Genomic DNA, 14,670 nt, shown 5'->3' on the forward strand with positions numbered 1-14,670 from the left:
CCCAAAGACTCATGCACCCCTCTGCAACCCCTGTCCCCCAGTACTCTGAGCGCCCCTGCACACAAGCTCTGCCTGGGAGCCTTGCACAGGGCACTCCCGTCCCTCCGCGGTGCCAAGCGAGTCCGGGCACCCAGACAGGCTCCAGCATCGGGCAAGGTGCCTTGGAGCTGCTGCGGTGGGGGGTCAGCAGGGAGGGAGAGGGTGCTGTGGGGGCCTCACCCGTGCAGAGACCCCAACAAGGCTCTACCCCACACCCTGGGCACCCCAGACACCCCAGGCACCCTGGCCCGTGGCGGGCAGCCGGGGCGTAGGGACATGGGCAGCGCAACGGTTAAGTGCAGGAGGCTGAGCCGGGCTCTGCGAGGAAGAGGAAATCTCCGCAGGAACAAGGAATGGGAAAAGCCTGGAGGGGCAGGAGCTGGGAGCGGCACAGCCCCACAGCGAGCCTGGGGCACGCGACCCCGGCCGGGACGTGCCACGGAGCCACCAGCCGCAGAGCTGGCCCCGGCCACCGCGGGAACAAGCCCCTGGCATCGGGCGCTGGCCGGAGCAGGGCGTCGTGGGCTGGAGACGGGCCAGGATGGAGAAGGCAAGTGGGGCGTCCCACGGGACGGGCGCTGCGGCAGGGCTGGTCCCGAGTGGCCGGGGCGGCGCAGGGTTCGGGGAGCTCCCAGGAGAGAAGTCCTGTCCCTGCGCCACCCGGCCCCTGGCACCGGGGAGATGCACCGGGGACATCAATCCCCGCATGGCTGGGAACCCCTGCCCCGCCATGGGCATCCCCTGCCCCACCACGGGCATCCGCTGGTCATGGGCAACCCCTGACCACGGGCATCCCCTGGCCACGGGCACCCCCCAGCTGTGGGCACCCCCCGGCTGTGGGCATCCCCCAGCCATGGGCAGCCACTAGCTATGAGCATCCCCCAGAGCCAGGCTGCAACACGGCTCCTGGGGCTGGTTTGGGTCCCGCCGGCCGCACAGCACCCACCAGGTGCCCGGTCCGGACACGCTGCCCCGGTCGCCCGGTCCCGCCGCCGGCCCTGCTGGCCGCAGAGGGTGATGAGCCGCGTGCGAGGGGCCGCGGGTGCCCCTGGCCGCCGTCGCCGTGACCTTGCAGCGACGCTGCTCATTGTTCCCGCTGCAAACAGGAAACCGCTCCTGCTTCCGCCGCTGCCCCAGCGCCGGCGAGGGCCGAGCCTCACTGACCCCGGGGCAGCGCCCTCCCCGACCCCGTCCCCGAATCCCATGTCCCATGGGGGACCCGGACACCCACTGTCCCGCTTGCAGGGCGCAGCGAGCCGAGGAAGGGCACGCCGGAGCCATGCGGAGGGTACTCTGGGGGCTTTGTGCAGGCACAGCGTGGCAGTGGGTCCTGCATCCTGCTGCGCAGGTCTCCATGTGCTGGTGCAGGACACGTCGCCCAGCCCTGCCTGCCCCAGCACGGGGCCGTGTAAAGCAGGGCACCGCATTGCAGCAGGGCACAGCATTGCAACAGGGCACCACCTTGCAGCAGGGCACCGTGTTGCAGCAGGGCACCACCTTGCAGCAGGGCACCACCTTGCAGCAGGGCAGCTTTGGGCTGAAATGTGCCCCAGCCCCTAGGTCCATCCCAGCAGGTTGCACCCACTGCGTCGTCCCCGGCACGGAGGGAGCCCCGCACTGGGCTGCCGGCCGGGGTCGGCACGGGTAGATGGGTGTGCGCTCCCAGCAGCACTCGCAGGCCCCGCTGCCCGAGCAGGCGGACGAGGCCGCAGCCGCGGCGGGGGACGATGGGGACACCCCGCGCTGCGAGGAGCACGTCGCCGGGCTGCTGGCCACCACCACCCGCCTGCACCAGACGGCTGAGCAGCTGCAGCTCCGCACCGGCAGGTATCGGCGGCGACGGCCCCGGGTGTGCGGTGTGCCGTGGCCCGCGGCGGCCCCTGTGCATGTCCCCCTCGCCGTCCTCAGGGAGGACGAGGAAGACTCGCCGCCCCGCCGCCCCGACCTCTTTGCAGCCCTGCAGCAGGCCGTGAGCTCGCTGGAGCGCGCCGTCTTCTCCCGGCATGGGTGGCCGCTGGTGCCCGGCGAGGAGTGGGCGCGGGCGGCCAAGGTGAGCGCTGCTGCCTGGGGCAGCCCCGACGCTGCGGTGATGGGCACCGCCTCACCAGCCCCCTGTTTCCCCAGAGCCTGGAGGAGCTTGACCAGATGCCGGAGGTTTTGCCAGCCGGGGGAGCGAGGCGCTGGGGCCTGGAGCGGGGAGCCGGCGGGGGGCTGGCGGCCGAGGAGGCCGCGCGGCTCGAGGAGGCCGCGGCGGCGGCGGCGGCGGGGAAGGCGGCGCTGCGGGCGGCCCTGGGGCGCCGCGAGGAGGAGCTGAGCCGGGCCGCTGCCGCGCTGGGGGCTCTGCGGGACGAGCGGGACCGGCTGCGGAGGAAGGTGCGCCGCGGGGCGCGAGGGCGGCGAGGCGGGGGGGCCGCGCTGGGCACGGCCGAGGCAGCGGTTGCCCTTGCTCGGCCCGCAGGGGACGGCGGGGACGCCGCCGTCGCCCCCGCCGCAGCGCCGTGCCGGGGTGGGCTGCAGCCGCGGCGCCGCTCAGCCCCGCTCGCCCGGCGCAGGTGCGGGAGCTGCAGGACGCTCTGCGCGGGATCGAGGACCCGTGCGGCTCCGCCGGCGGCGCCCCGCGCGCAGCAGAGCCCCAGGTGAGCGCGGGACGGAGCCGGCGGCGGCCGCACATCTGGGCTCAGCGCGGCGCCGGAAGCCCCCTCCCCGAGAGGTGCGCTGCCCCCCAACCATGGCCCCGCTCCGGGGCCCCCCCGGCTGCGGGCTCCGGCTGCGGCTCCCGTCTCCCCTCCAGGACGTGGCCCACGACCGGCTGCGGCGTTCGCAGAGCTGCGGCGGCACGCCGCCCGCCGGCGCCGCGCAGGGCCCCGGCCGCGAGCCGGCGCAGCGGGTGCAGCAGCTGCAGGGGTGAGTCGCCCGCCGGACCCCAGCGGCCAGGGAAACTGAGGCACGGGGCGGCGGGGGCACAGCCCTGGCAGCGCCCCGAGGGGGGTGGCAGAGCCCCCGGGTGCAGGGGGGCAGAGCAGCCCCCCCGGCCGCGCGCAGCGCTGGCACTGAGCCCGGCCCCCGCACTCCCAGGTGCATCGAGCGGCTCAAAGCCGTGAACCAGCTGCTGTCGGCCGCGCTGCAGGAGTGCAAGAGCGACTCGGAGCGGCTCAGCATGGTGCTGGGCCAGCACGAGTCGCACAGCACCGCCCTGCGCCTGGCCCTGCAGTGCAGGTAGGGCAGTGGGGGGGCGGCGGGGGCCAGGCGGCGGGGGGGCGCGCCGGCACTGAGCCCCCTCTCGGTGCAGCGAGCGCTGCGCGGAGGCCTACGCCGCGCTGCTGGAGCTGACGCAGGCCAAGCTGCAGGACAGGCCGCGCGCCAGTGAGTCTCACCCCAGCGGGATGCGGGATGCTGGATGTGGGATGCGGGATGCGGGATGCGGGTTGTGGGTTGCGGGATGCAGGATGCAGGATGCGGGATGTGGGATGTGGGATGCAGGATGCTGGATGCGGGATGCGGGTTGTGGGTTGCGGGATGCAGGATGTGGGATGCAGGATGCTGGATGTGGGATGTGGGATGCAGGATGCTGGATGCGGGATGCAGGATGCTGGATGCGGGATGCAGGATGCGGGATGCGGGATGTGGGATGCAGGATGCTGGATGCGGGATGCAGGATGCAGGATGCAGGATGCTGGATGCGGGATGCAGGATGTGGGATGCGGGATGTGGGATGCAGGATGCTGGATGCGGGATGCAGGATGCGGGATGCGGGATGTGGGATGCAGGATGCTGGATGCGGGATGCAGGATGCGGGATGCAGGATGCAGGATGCGGGATGCAGGATGTGGGATGCGGGATGTGGGATGCAGGATGCAGGATGCGGGATGCGGGTTGCAGGATGCAGGATGTGGGGAAGATGGTGGGTGGCCGGTCCCCAGCATGGGGACGCCCGCCTGAAGGCTGCCCGTGCCGTGCCCAGGGTCCGCGGCGCAGCAGGCAGGCGGGAGCAGAGCCGGCCCCACGCAGCCGGAGGGGACACAGCTCCCGGGGCGAGCGGAGCCGGACGGCCAGGAGGAGAATAGTGGCGGTGACGGCGGTGATGGCGGCGGCTGCCCCAGCCCCCAGCTGTCCCCGCCATGTCCCTGCAGCGGCCCGGATGAGGCGGCCCTGCGCGAGCGCATCCGCCGGCTGCGCGCGGAGCAGGCAGCCGTGCAGGCGTCGCTGCACGCTGCCCCGGCACCCGCCAGCGCCGTCGCCCGGCGCGGCGAGGACGTCAGGGCTCGGGCCGAGCGGGCCCTGAGGGACGCGCGGCCCCTCCTGCCCGGCCACGCGCCCCGGCCGAAGCCGGACAAAGTCGAGCTGCTGCACGACCTGGCGATGCTCAAGGTGCGCGGCGGGGGGGCCGGACGCCTGGGTCCCTCCCCGGCTCTCTGCGGGGTGCAGAGCAGGATGCGCAGCTTGAGCAGCCCCGCAAAGGGCTGCCAGGCTGGGAGGGGGCACAGCGGGGTGACACTGCGCCCCCCCAGGAGGCCATGGCCGACCTGAGGACGCAGCTGCAGCTGGCAGAGACGGAGAAGCGGGGGCTGGAGGTGCTGGCGGCGGCGCAGGGGCCGCGGGAGGCGGCGCTGCGCCTGGTGCTCGAGCACCTGCAGCGGGAGCGAGGTGGGGGGCCCGGCCCCCCCAGCCCGCCCAGCAGCTCCGGCAGCAGCGAGGAGGTACGGCCGGAGCGGGACCGCAGGGTGCATCCCCCCCCCCCGGTGCGTGTGACCCCCGGGACGGCCGTGTCCCCTGGCAAGGGCCGTGGGGACCAGCCCTGGTGCTTCCCCCGCTGGCACGAGCGCCGGCGGTGCCCCGGTGTGCAGCCCCACGGCAGAGGGGGTCTGACCCCCATCTCCCCCCCGGAATGGGTCTCGGACCTGCCCGGGGTCCGGGGTCTGCCCGGGGCTGGGCCGAGGGTGCCGACCCCCCACGCGGCTGCTGCAGGATGCCCAGCCCGGCGGGACGGGAGCGGCGGCTCCCCAGCACCCCGCAGACCGGGAGAGGAAGGCGCGAGAGCTGCTCGATGCGCTGGCTCGGTAAGGGACCCCGGCCGGCGCCGCGGCGGGGTGCCCTGCGCCCGCTGCCATGCGGGTGGTGGGGACACAGCACCCGGCTCGGTGCCACATGTCCCGTCCTGCAGGGCCGAGGAGCTGCACACCCGGGCCCAGGCGCTGGCGCTCGCCCTGGAGCAGGCCAGCGCCGTCAGCCGGACGCAGCAGGCGCAGTGCAGCGCCGTCACCGGCGACTTCTTCCAGGCTCACAGGTGGGCAGGGGACGCGCGCGCCCCGCTCAGTGCCTCCCAGCTGCATGGTCCCCCCCCCCCCCCCGCATGCACTGGCCTCGCAGTCCCCTCCTGCACCCTGGGACGCACGGTCCCTGCTCTGCACCCCTGTGGTCCCCACCTGCATCCCCTGGCGGTGCCGTCCCCTCCTGCACCCTGGGATGCACGGTCCCTGCTCTGCACCCCTGTGGTCCCCACCTGCATCCCCTGGCGGTGCCGTCCCCTCCTGCACCCTGGGACGCACGGTCCCTGCTCTGCACCCCTGTGGTCCCCACCTGCATCCCCTGGCGGTGCCGTCCCCTCCTGCACCCTGGGACGCACGGTCCCTGCTCTGCACCCCTGTGGTCCCCACCTGCATCCCCTGGCGGTGCCGTCCCCTCCTGCACCCTGGGATGCACGGTCCCTGCTCTGCACCCCTGTGGTCCCCACCTGCATCCCCTGGCGGTGCCGTCCCCTCCTGCACCCTGGGATGCACGGTCCCTGCTCTGCACTCCTGTGGTCCCCACCTGCATCCCCTGGCGGTGCCGTCCCCTCCTGCACCCTGGGATGCACGGTCCCTGCTCTGCACCCCTGTGGTCCCCACCTGCATCCCCTGGCGGTGCCGTCCCCTCCTGCACCCTGGGATGCACGGTCCCTGCTCTGCACCCCTGTGGTCCCCACCTGCATCCCCTGGCGGTGCCGTCCCCTCCTGCACCCCCTGGGACGCACGCTCCCTCCTGTGCACGCCCCGGGCTGCCCAGCTGCACCCCCAGGCACACGGTCCCCTCCTGCCCGCCCGGGGACGCGCGGTCCCTGCTGCGCGCGCCCCGTGGTCCTCCGCGGCGAGCCCCGAGAGCATGGTCCCCGCTCCACGCGCCCCTCCACCTCCGGGCGCCTCCGGGCAGAGCCGGCCGGCAGCGCCCCGGCCCCGCGCGGGCTCAGGCGCGGCGGCGTCCCGCAGCGCCCTGGCCCTGGCCTACCGCGGCGCGCGGCGGAAGCAGGAGGCCCAGCTGCGGCGCCTCGAGGCCCAGGCGGGCGCCGTGGGCGAGCAGCACGGCCGGCAGGCGCAGGCGCTGGCCCGTCGGCTGCAGCGCCTGGAGCAGTGCCGCGCCACCGCCGCCGCCGGCAGCGAGACCTGCATCTAGGGAGCCTCCCCAGGCCGGCGTCACCTCCGGGACCCCGCGGGCTCCGGCACCCTCCTGGAGTCCCCCAGCATCTCCCCGGCGGCGCGGCGCAGCACGGCGCGGTGCAGCCCCCGGGCTGGGCATCCGCAGGGAGAATAAACCGCTAAGCCCAGGGCTGTGGCTCGCGTGGCTGCGGCTCGGGCAGCCCCGCCGCGGCGATGGCGCTCGGGGGCCTTCTGCAGCGGATCTGATCCACGGGGGGGAGGTTGAGCTGAGCTGAGCAACGAGGGGCACCGGGACAAACCGGCCGGAGGTGGCGGCTCGGCCGGTCCGCGGCCGGGCTGGGAACAAAGCCGCCCCCCGCCCGCCCCCCGGCCTCCCGCTATCTCACGGGCGCAGATGAAGCCGTTTCGTTATCCCTGACGTGGGATCAAAGGTGACGGCGGTGGCCGTGGCAGGAGGGCCCCATGCATATGCAGGAGGGAAGAGGAGCAGTGACCCCGCGCCGGGTCGGCCTCGCCTGGTGGGGGCCTGGGAGTGGGGCCGCGCTGGAGCTGCGGCCCGGCACGCTCGAGCGCCCGCGTGGCGGGGCCGTGCCGAGCGCGGGGCTCCGCTGCGGCGATGCGCAGGGCCGTCGGGCAGCCCAGGGCGCAGCCGCGCTGCAGCGCCGACGGGAAACCCAGGCGCAGAGCAAGAGGCGCTCAGCTGCCAGCGCAAGCCCTGCCTCTCCCCGGAGAGGGTGCAAAGTGGAGTTCAAGGCTCGGTGGATCAATAGCCTGGGCCGTGGCGATGGCGAGGGCAGGGAGGCAGGGATGTGGGGCAGGGAGGCAGGGCAGGGGGGCAGGAAAGTGTGGAAGGGAGGCAGGGATGCAGGGATGCAGGCAGGGATGCAGAGGAGGGATACATGGAAGTGGGGCAGGGGGGCAGGGAGGCAGGGATGGGGGGCAGGGAGGCCAGAGTGCAGGGCTGGGATGCAGGGATGCAGAGCAGGGATGCAGGGATGTGGGGCAGGGACGTAGGGATGCAGGGATGTGGGGCAGGGATGCAGGGATGTGAGGCAGAGACGCAGGGATGCAGGGATGTGGGGCAGGGAGGCTGCGATGTAGGGCTGGGATGCAGAGATGCAGAGCAGGGATGCAGGGATGTGGGGCAGGGAGGCAGGGATGTGAGGCAGAGATGCAGGGATGTGGGGCAGGGAGGCTGGGATGCAGGGATGTGCGGCAGGGAGGCTGGGATGCAGCTCACCACCCAGATCTGCCCGTGCCCAGAGCCCGCAGCCCCTCACCGCCAGCCCTTGGGGCCCTTGGAAACGGGGGCAGCCCCGTGTCCCTGGTCGCGCCATGACCCGGATCGGAGGACGACTTCCCGGGACCCTGGGGAGCAGCGCCGGCATGAAACGGGAGCACCGGTCACGTGGATGCCAGCCCTGGCAGCCGCCTGCTGCGGGAAGGTGCTGCGGCGCCCGGCCGCGGAGGCCGATTCCCCGTGGCCAGGGCGCTGGCGGCCGACACGGAGGCCGCGGCTGGCCCTGGGCGCACAGCACCCATCCCTGCCCGCGTGCCCCGTGGCAGGCACGGCGTGGCGGGGGGTCCCGGGGACGCCCGGCCCGGCCCCGGGGCAGCGGTGCGGACAGGCTGACCCGCAGGTTGAAGGTCAGGGCTCGGCGCTCAGACCCCTTTTCAGATTCAAATGGGCTCCTGGGGGCTTTGTGCACGGGGTCAGGCTCCTCCGAGAGCCGCATGAAAGGGCCGGGGCTGCGGGGCCGCTTTCAAGTCCCCCCGCGCCAGGGGAGGGAGGGGGCGCACAGCCACCCGCCTCCGCCCTCCCTGGCCCCCAGCGCCGAGCGGGGCCCCGGGGGCTCGGGGCAGGCTGAGGCTTCCTCTTTCGCCTGCCGCTGCCCCGGGCCAAGCCCTGGAGCCAGCCGTGGCGCACCCCGAGCCTCTGCCTCGTGCCATGTACTCGGGGCCTGGGCCAGGCGTCTGCGGTGCAGCACAGCACGGCACGGCACTGTGCAGCACAGCATGGCACAGTGCGGCACAGTGCAGCACAGTGCGGCATGGCACGGTGCAGCCCGGCACGGCACGGCACGGTGCAGCACAGCATGGCATGGCATGGTGCAGCACGGCACGGCACGGCACGGTGCAGCACGGCATGGCACGGCACAGTGCAGCACAGCATGGTATGGCATGGTGCAGCACGGCACGGCACGGCATGGTGCAACACGGCATGGCACGGCACGGTGCAGCACAGCACGGCATGGTGCAGCACAGCACAGCACGGCACGATGCAGCACAGCATGGCACAGCATGGTGCGGCACAGCACGGCATGGCACGGTGCAGCACAGCATGGTGCAGCACAGGGCAGCATGGCACGCCACAGCATGGCACAGCACGGTGCAGCACGGTGCAGCATGGTGCGGTACTCTGCAGCGCAGCACGGCACGGCACAGTGCAGCACAGCGCAGCACGGCACAACATGGTGCAGCACATTGCAGCACAGCGCAGCACGGTGCGGCACGACACAACATGGTGCAGCACAGCACAGTATGGTGTGGCATGGTGTGGCACGGCACAGCACGGTGCAGCATGGCGCGGCATGGCACAGCACGGCACAGCGCTTTGCAGCACGATGCAGCATGGCGCGGCCGGGCTGGTCCAGCCCCGCAGCAAGGCAGGGAGGGCTCTGCCTGCCGCTAATGATTTGCAAGACGCTGCCATCTCCCTGCCTCAGTTTCCCCCTTTATGGAGCAGCATGGGCTCCCTGCCACCAAAGTGGAGGCTGGGAAGCCGACGGGCCACAGCCAAAGCCCCCAGGCTCCCGCGGGATGTGAGACTCCATGTGGCCTCGCACCCCGTTCCCGGGAAGAGCGGGTCTCGGGGGCTGCACACACCGCCCCGGCCGGGGGACGCGGGGAGCCGGGAGCTGCCGAATGCAGCGGGGAGAAGCCGGGAGCCGAGGCAGGCAGAACCCCGGCGCAGGCGAAGGGGTGGCGGCGCAGCTGGCGCTGGGGTGGAGGCAGTGGTGTGATTCATGCCCCCACCGGGGAGGGAGCGTCCGGCCCGTTCCCGGGCGACGCCGGCTGGGTGCAGGGGGAGCGGGTTCTGCTATCCCGGGAACGCAGGGCAGGAGGCGAGGGCCGGGGCGGCTGGGCGCGGGCGAGACCGTGCCTCCCGGGGCGCGCGCGTGCCCGGCTGCAGCCGCGTGCACGCCGGGAGCGAGGAGCCGGCTCGGGCCCCGCCGGGCGCAGCGGGGATGGGGCTGCTCCGGGTGCCACGGCCCCTTCCTGCTGCCCGCGCCTCCGGGGCGGCTCGGGCCGTCGCCTCCCACGCGCGCAGGCGCACGCCGGCGGGAGCCGGCCCCAGGAACGCCAGCGATAAAGAGCGGCGGCTGGGGCTCAGCGCCCTCCGCCCCGGGCAGGATCGCTGGGCTCCCGCCCCGGCGCGGTGCACGCGCCCCGGGAGGAGCAAAGCGGCCCCCTCCGGGGAAATCCAACCCCGCAGCCAGGAGACGGGCTTAAAAGCAGGAGATTGGCTTAAAACCCACGGCGTCTGGGAAGCGGCTTTGCGGCCAGCAGGATTTCGCGGCGGCTGCAGCCGTGGCACGAGCCGTCCCCCCCCCCCCGCACCCCCCCCTCGCCCCAGGGAGTATTTTATTCAAAGCCAAGGAAACAGTTATAGTTTGTACAGGCAGATTCCCCTCCCCGGGAAAAGGCCCGGGTTTGGGGAACGGGGCCGGCCGAGGGGGAGCAGGGACGGGCTCGGGGTGCAGGCCGGCGGCAGCGCGGCCAGGAGGGGAGGCGATGCCGGCGGCGGGTCTGGGTCGGGGCGCCGGGGCGCCGGCTGAGCGGCATTGCCCGGGGGGGGGCGGCCCCATGGCAGCCCCCGGCCCGCGGGGCCCTTTGTGCCGCCGGGGCAGCGGAGCAGCGCGAGGAAGGAGGAATTCCTCCGGAGATCAAACGCCTTCGCCAACTGGACACCAACGTCAAAACAAACACGGCCGCCGCCGCCGGGCCCGGGAGCGCGAGGGGGGCCAAGATCCAATTTCCTCCTTTGTTCCCGGATTATTATTTTTTTGCAGGGGGTGAGGAGGAGGGGGGAGAAGCAGGGAAAGGGCCATAAATCAAGGGCTGACAGAAGAGAAAGGAGAAGCGGGGCCGGCGGCAGGTGGGGGCTCCCCTCCCGCCCCGCGCGCCCTGGGATCGGCCCCGGCCCTCGCGTCCCACCAGCGGGAACGCCGAGCCCGAGCCGTTCTCGCCGCCCCCCCCCCGGCAGCGCCCGCCGGGCTCCCGGTGCCGCCCGCCCCGGCCGGACCCCGCTGCCGGCTGGGACGGTGCCGCGGCCCCGGGGACAGAGGCCGCTGCGCCCTTCGCTCGGCCCCGCGCGAGGCCACCTCAACCCTCCCGCCTTAAGCGCGGGACCCTGCTGCGGGCAGCGCACGGCGCCCCGGCCCCGTCCATCTGCGTTTGCAGCTACCTCGTGAGCAGGGATCCCTCCCGACAGGAGGAAATGGAGGTTTTATTTATGGCCGGGGCTGCAATCCACCCACCCCGCTGCACCGTCTCGCTGGGCTCCCGGCTCCCAATCCATCCACCCCGCTGCACCGTCTCGCTGGGCTCCCGGCTCCCAATCCATCCACCCCGCTGCACCGTCTCGCTGGGCTCCCGGCTCCCAATCCATCCACCCCGCTGCACCGTCTCGCTGGGCTCCCGGCTCCCAATCCATCCACCCCGCTGCACCGTCTCGCTGGGCTCCCGGCTCCCAATCCGTCCACCCCGCTGCACCGTCTCGCTGGGCTCCCGGCTCCCAATCCATCCACCCCGCTGCACCGTCTCGCTGGGCTCCCGGCTCCCAATCCATCCACCCCGCTGCACCGTCTCGCTGGGCTCCCGGCTCCCAATCCATCCACCCCGCTGCACCGTCTCGCTGGGCTCCCGGCTCCCAATCCATCCACCCCGCTGCACCGTCTCGCTGGGCTCCCGGCTCCCAATCCATCCACCCCGCTGCACCGTCTCGCTGGGCTCCCGGCTCCCAATCCATCCACCCCGCTGCACCGTCTCGCTGGGCTCCCGGCTCCCAATCCATCCACCCCGCTGCACCGTCTCGCTGGGCTCCCGGCTCCCAATCCATCCACCCCGCTGCACCGTCTCGCTGGGCTCCCGGCTCCCAATCCATCCACCCCGCTGCACCGTCTCGCTGGGCTCCCGGCTCCCAATCCATCCACCCCGCTGCACCGTCTCGCTGGGCTCCCGGCTCCTTTTTTTTTTTTTTTTTTGCTCCTAGCCTGTTTCAGCCGCTTTTTCTCCAGCTGGGGCATCAAGCGGGGGCACATGTGCCCCCAGGCAGGAGCCGGCCCCGGCGCGTGGGCTGGCCACGGGCGAAGGCGCTCGCGGGGCCCTCCGCGGGCCCCGCCGGGGAGGCGCCGGGTTCGGCTCGCCGCCCCGCCGGCCGCCTTCCCGAGCCCCGGCGCGGCGCCCTTCCCGCCGGACTTCGCTCTGCCGAGTCAAGGTGAAAGGCGCGCCGCCGGGAGCCGCTCCGGCCCCTCTGCCGTGACCAAGAAGAGAATTTGGCCTCAAGGCGAAAGGCCAGGGCACAGCGATAGCACGGCGCTGCTCCCAGGTCAACCACCTCTCTGCACGGTTTATTTCTTCGTTAATTATTAACAGGGCGGCAGCACGCGAGGGCCGGCACCCCCCAACCCAGCCGGTTCCCGCAGGGCTGCCTGACGGGCTGCTGCGGCTCCGATGTGATTCACCACATCAAAACATCGACTTAGCGAGCCGGATTAGCGGGCCGGCAGGCAGCCCGTCGCCCCGTCCCGGCGGCTGGCCAGGGACCCCGCGGCGCGGGTGCCGCCGGGCGCCCCGCGCGCCTCCCCGCCGCGCCGAGGCCTCGTGCCGCTTGCAGTAATTAAAGATCCCATTGGGGCTTTTGGCAAGAGGAGGGGATTGTTAATCCCGGGGCCTTGGCCCCGTTCCAGGCGTGGGGAATTGCTTTCCGTCCTCCCGGAGGCCCGCGGCCTCCAGCAGCATCCTCCCACCCCGGTACGCGGCCGCCACGCTCTGCCCGCGGCTCGGGGCCGCAGCGCCGGTGAAGCCGGGCCGTTTGTGCCAGCGCAGGGCGACTCGTAGCACCCTGCAGCTCAGAGGTCACCGGCCGGTGCGGGGGACCCGGCCCGGAGCCGAAACCGCAGCCCGCAGCGGGAGCATGACCCTGTATTTTCAGGCTCCCGGCGCTAACAGCCTCGAGCAGGGCCGTCTGCACCGTGCTTTGGGGGACCGTCCCGGGATGGAAACGTCGGACCGCAGCGGAACCGGCCCCGGCAGGAGGCGACGGGCAGGGATGCAGGAGGCTGGATGCACCATGGCGCGTTGCCGAGGTTTCCTCCCCCATAGACAACGAAACTGCAGGACCCCCCTCTCCTGCGGGCTGGCCTGCGCCGCCCACGCAGGGAGCATCCCTCGGGCACGCCGGACCGGGCTCCCCGTGGCACCCACGAACGCAACCCCAGCGGCGCAGTGGGTGTTGGAGGCGCTGCCCCTGCAGCGTGGCCCATCGTGGCCACCGCACACCGAGAGCGCAGCTGCCGCCTCCCAGAGCTGATCTGCTCCCAGGGACGGCAAAGGGCGCAGGCCTGGAAAGGGCGGGCGTCGAGTTGCCTCCGGCACCTTGTCTGGACGTGCCGTGCGCTCCATCACTGCATGGCCTGGCCTGGGAGCTGCTCTCTTCTGGCCCTATCCCACTGCAGTAAAACAGGGCCACAGATTCACCCTGCCAGGGCTGGGTCCAGCTCCAGCACAGCTGGGCCATGAGCCAACCTGCCCGGCCCGGTCCATCTCCGGCACAGCCGGACCACAGAGCCGCCCTGTCCGGCCCGGTCCATCTCCGGCACAGCTGGACCACAGAGCCGCCCTGTCCGGCCCGGTCCATCTCCGGCACAGCTGGACCACCGAGCCGCCCTGCCCGGCCCGGTCCATCTCCGGCACAGCTGGGCCACAGAGCCGCCCTGCCCGGCCCGGTCCATCTCCAGCACAGCTGGGCCACAGAGCCGCCCTGCCCGGCCCGGTCCAGCTCCGGCACAGCTGGACCACCGAGCTGCCCTGCCCGGCCTGGTCCATCTCCAGCACAGCTGGGCCATGAGCCACCCTGCCCGGCCCGGTCCATCTCCGGCACAGCTGGACCACCGAGCTGCCCTGCCCGGCCCGGTCCATCTCCAGCACAGCTGGACCACCGAGCTGCCCTGCCCGGCCCGGTCCATCTCCGGCACAGCTGGACCACAGAGCCGCCTTGCCCGGCCTGGTCCATCTCCGGCACAGCTGGACCACGGAGCCGCCCTGCCCGGCCCGGTCCATCTCCAGCGCAGCCGGACCACGGAGCCGCCCTGCCTGGCCCGGTCCATCTCCAGCACAGCCGGACCACGTTGCTGCCCTGCCCGGCCTGGTCCATCTCCGGCACAGCTGGACCACGGAGCCGCCCTGCCTGGCCCAGTCCAGCTCCAGCGCAGCCGGACCACGTTGCTGCCCTGCCTGGCCTGGTCCATCTCCAGCACAGCTGGACCACAGAGCCACCCTGCCCGGCCCAGTCCATCTCCGGCACAGCCGGATCACAGAGCCCGGTCCATCTCCAGCACAGCTGGACCACAGAGCCACCCTGCCCGGCCCAGTCCACCTCCGGCACAGCTGGATCACAGAGCCCGGTCCATCTCCAGCACAGCTGGACCACCGAGCTGCCCTGCCCGGCCCGGTCCATCTCCAGCACAGCTGGACCACGGAGCCGCCCTGCCCGGCCCGGTCCATCTCTGGCACAGCTGGACCACCGAGCTGCCCTGCCCGGCCCGGTCCATCTCCGGCACAGCTGGACCACGGAGCCACCCTGCCCGGCCCGGTCCAGCTCCAGCGCAGCCGGACCACGTTGCTGCCCTGCCCGGCCTGGTCCATCTCCAGCACAGCTGGACCACAGAGCCACCCTGCCCGGCCCAGTCCATCTCCGGCACAGCCGGATCACAGAGCCCGGTCCATCTCCAGCACAGCTGGACCACAGAGCCACCCTGCCCGGCCCAGTCCATCTCCGGCACAGCTGGATCACAGAGCCCGGTCCATCTCCAGCACAGCTGGACCACGGAGCCGCCCTGCCCGGCCCGGTCCATCTCCAGCGCAGCCGGACCACGGAGCCGGGTCCATCTCCGGCGCAGCCGTGCCGGGGCGGCGGCGGCGGCGGCGCCGGTGGCGG

General features: G+C 73.0%; 1 protein-coding gene across 1 annotated transcript; it reads left to right on the forward strand.

Annotated features, from left to right (window-relative positions):
- Window positions 1–1,687: 1,687 nt before the first annotated feature.
- USHBP1 (USH1 protein network component harmonin binding protein 1) lies at window positions 1,688–6,820 on the forward strand. Its single transcript, XM_068920164.1, has 12 exons — window positions 1,688–1,866; window positions 1,948–2,089; window positions 2,164–2,412; window positions 2,592–2,675; window positions 2,831–2,943; window positions 3,115–3,255; window positions 3,329–3,402; window positions 4,001–4,407; window positions 4,548–4,736; window positions 5,005–5,096; window positions 5,201–5,323; window positions 6,282–6,820. The coding sequence occupies exons 1-12, from the start codon at window positions 1,688–1,690 to the stop codon at window positions 6,463–6,465; spliced, it is 1,977 nt and encodes a 658-aa protein (XP_068776265.1). The 3' UTR covers window positions 6,466–6,820.
- The last annotated feature ends 7,850 nt before the right edge of the window (window positions 6,821–14,670 follow it).

Source organism: Struthio camelus, chromosome 26, assembly GCF_040807025.1.
Source record: "Struthio camelus isolate bStrCam1 chromosome 26, bStrCam1.hap1, whole genome shotgun sequence".
NCBI classification, from domain to species: Eukaryota; Metazoa; Chordata; class Aves; order Struthioniformes; family Struthionidae; genus Struthio; species Struthio camelus.

Excerpts from the sequence above, each read along its gene's own strand:
- USHBP1 (XM_068920164.1), top strand. The coding sequence starts at position 1,688 with ATGGGTGTGCGCTCCCAGCAGCACTCGCAGGCCCCGCTGCCCGAGCAG. Across the intron at positions 3,256-3,328 it reads CGCCTGGCCCTGCAGTGCAG|CGAGCGCTGCGCGGAGGCCT; the intron begins GTAGGGCAGTGG and ends CTCTCGGTGCAG. Across the intron at positions 3,403-4,000 it reads GCAGGACAGGCCGCGCGCCA|GGTCCGCGGCGCAGCAGGCA; the intron begins GTGAGTCTCACC and ends TGCCGTGCCCAG.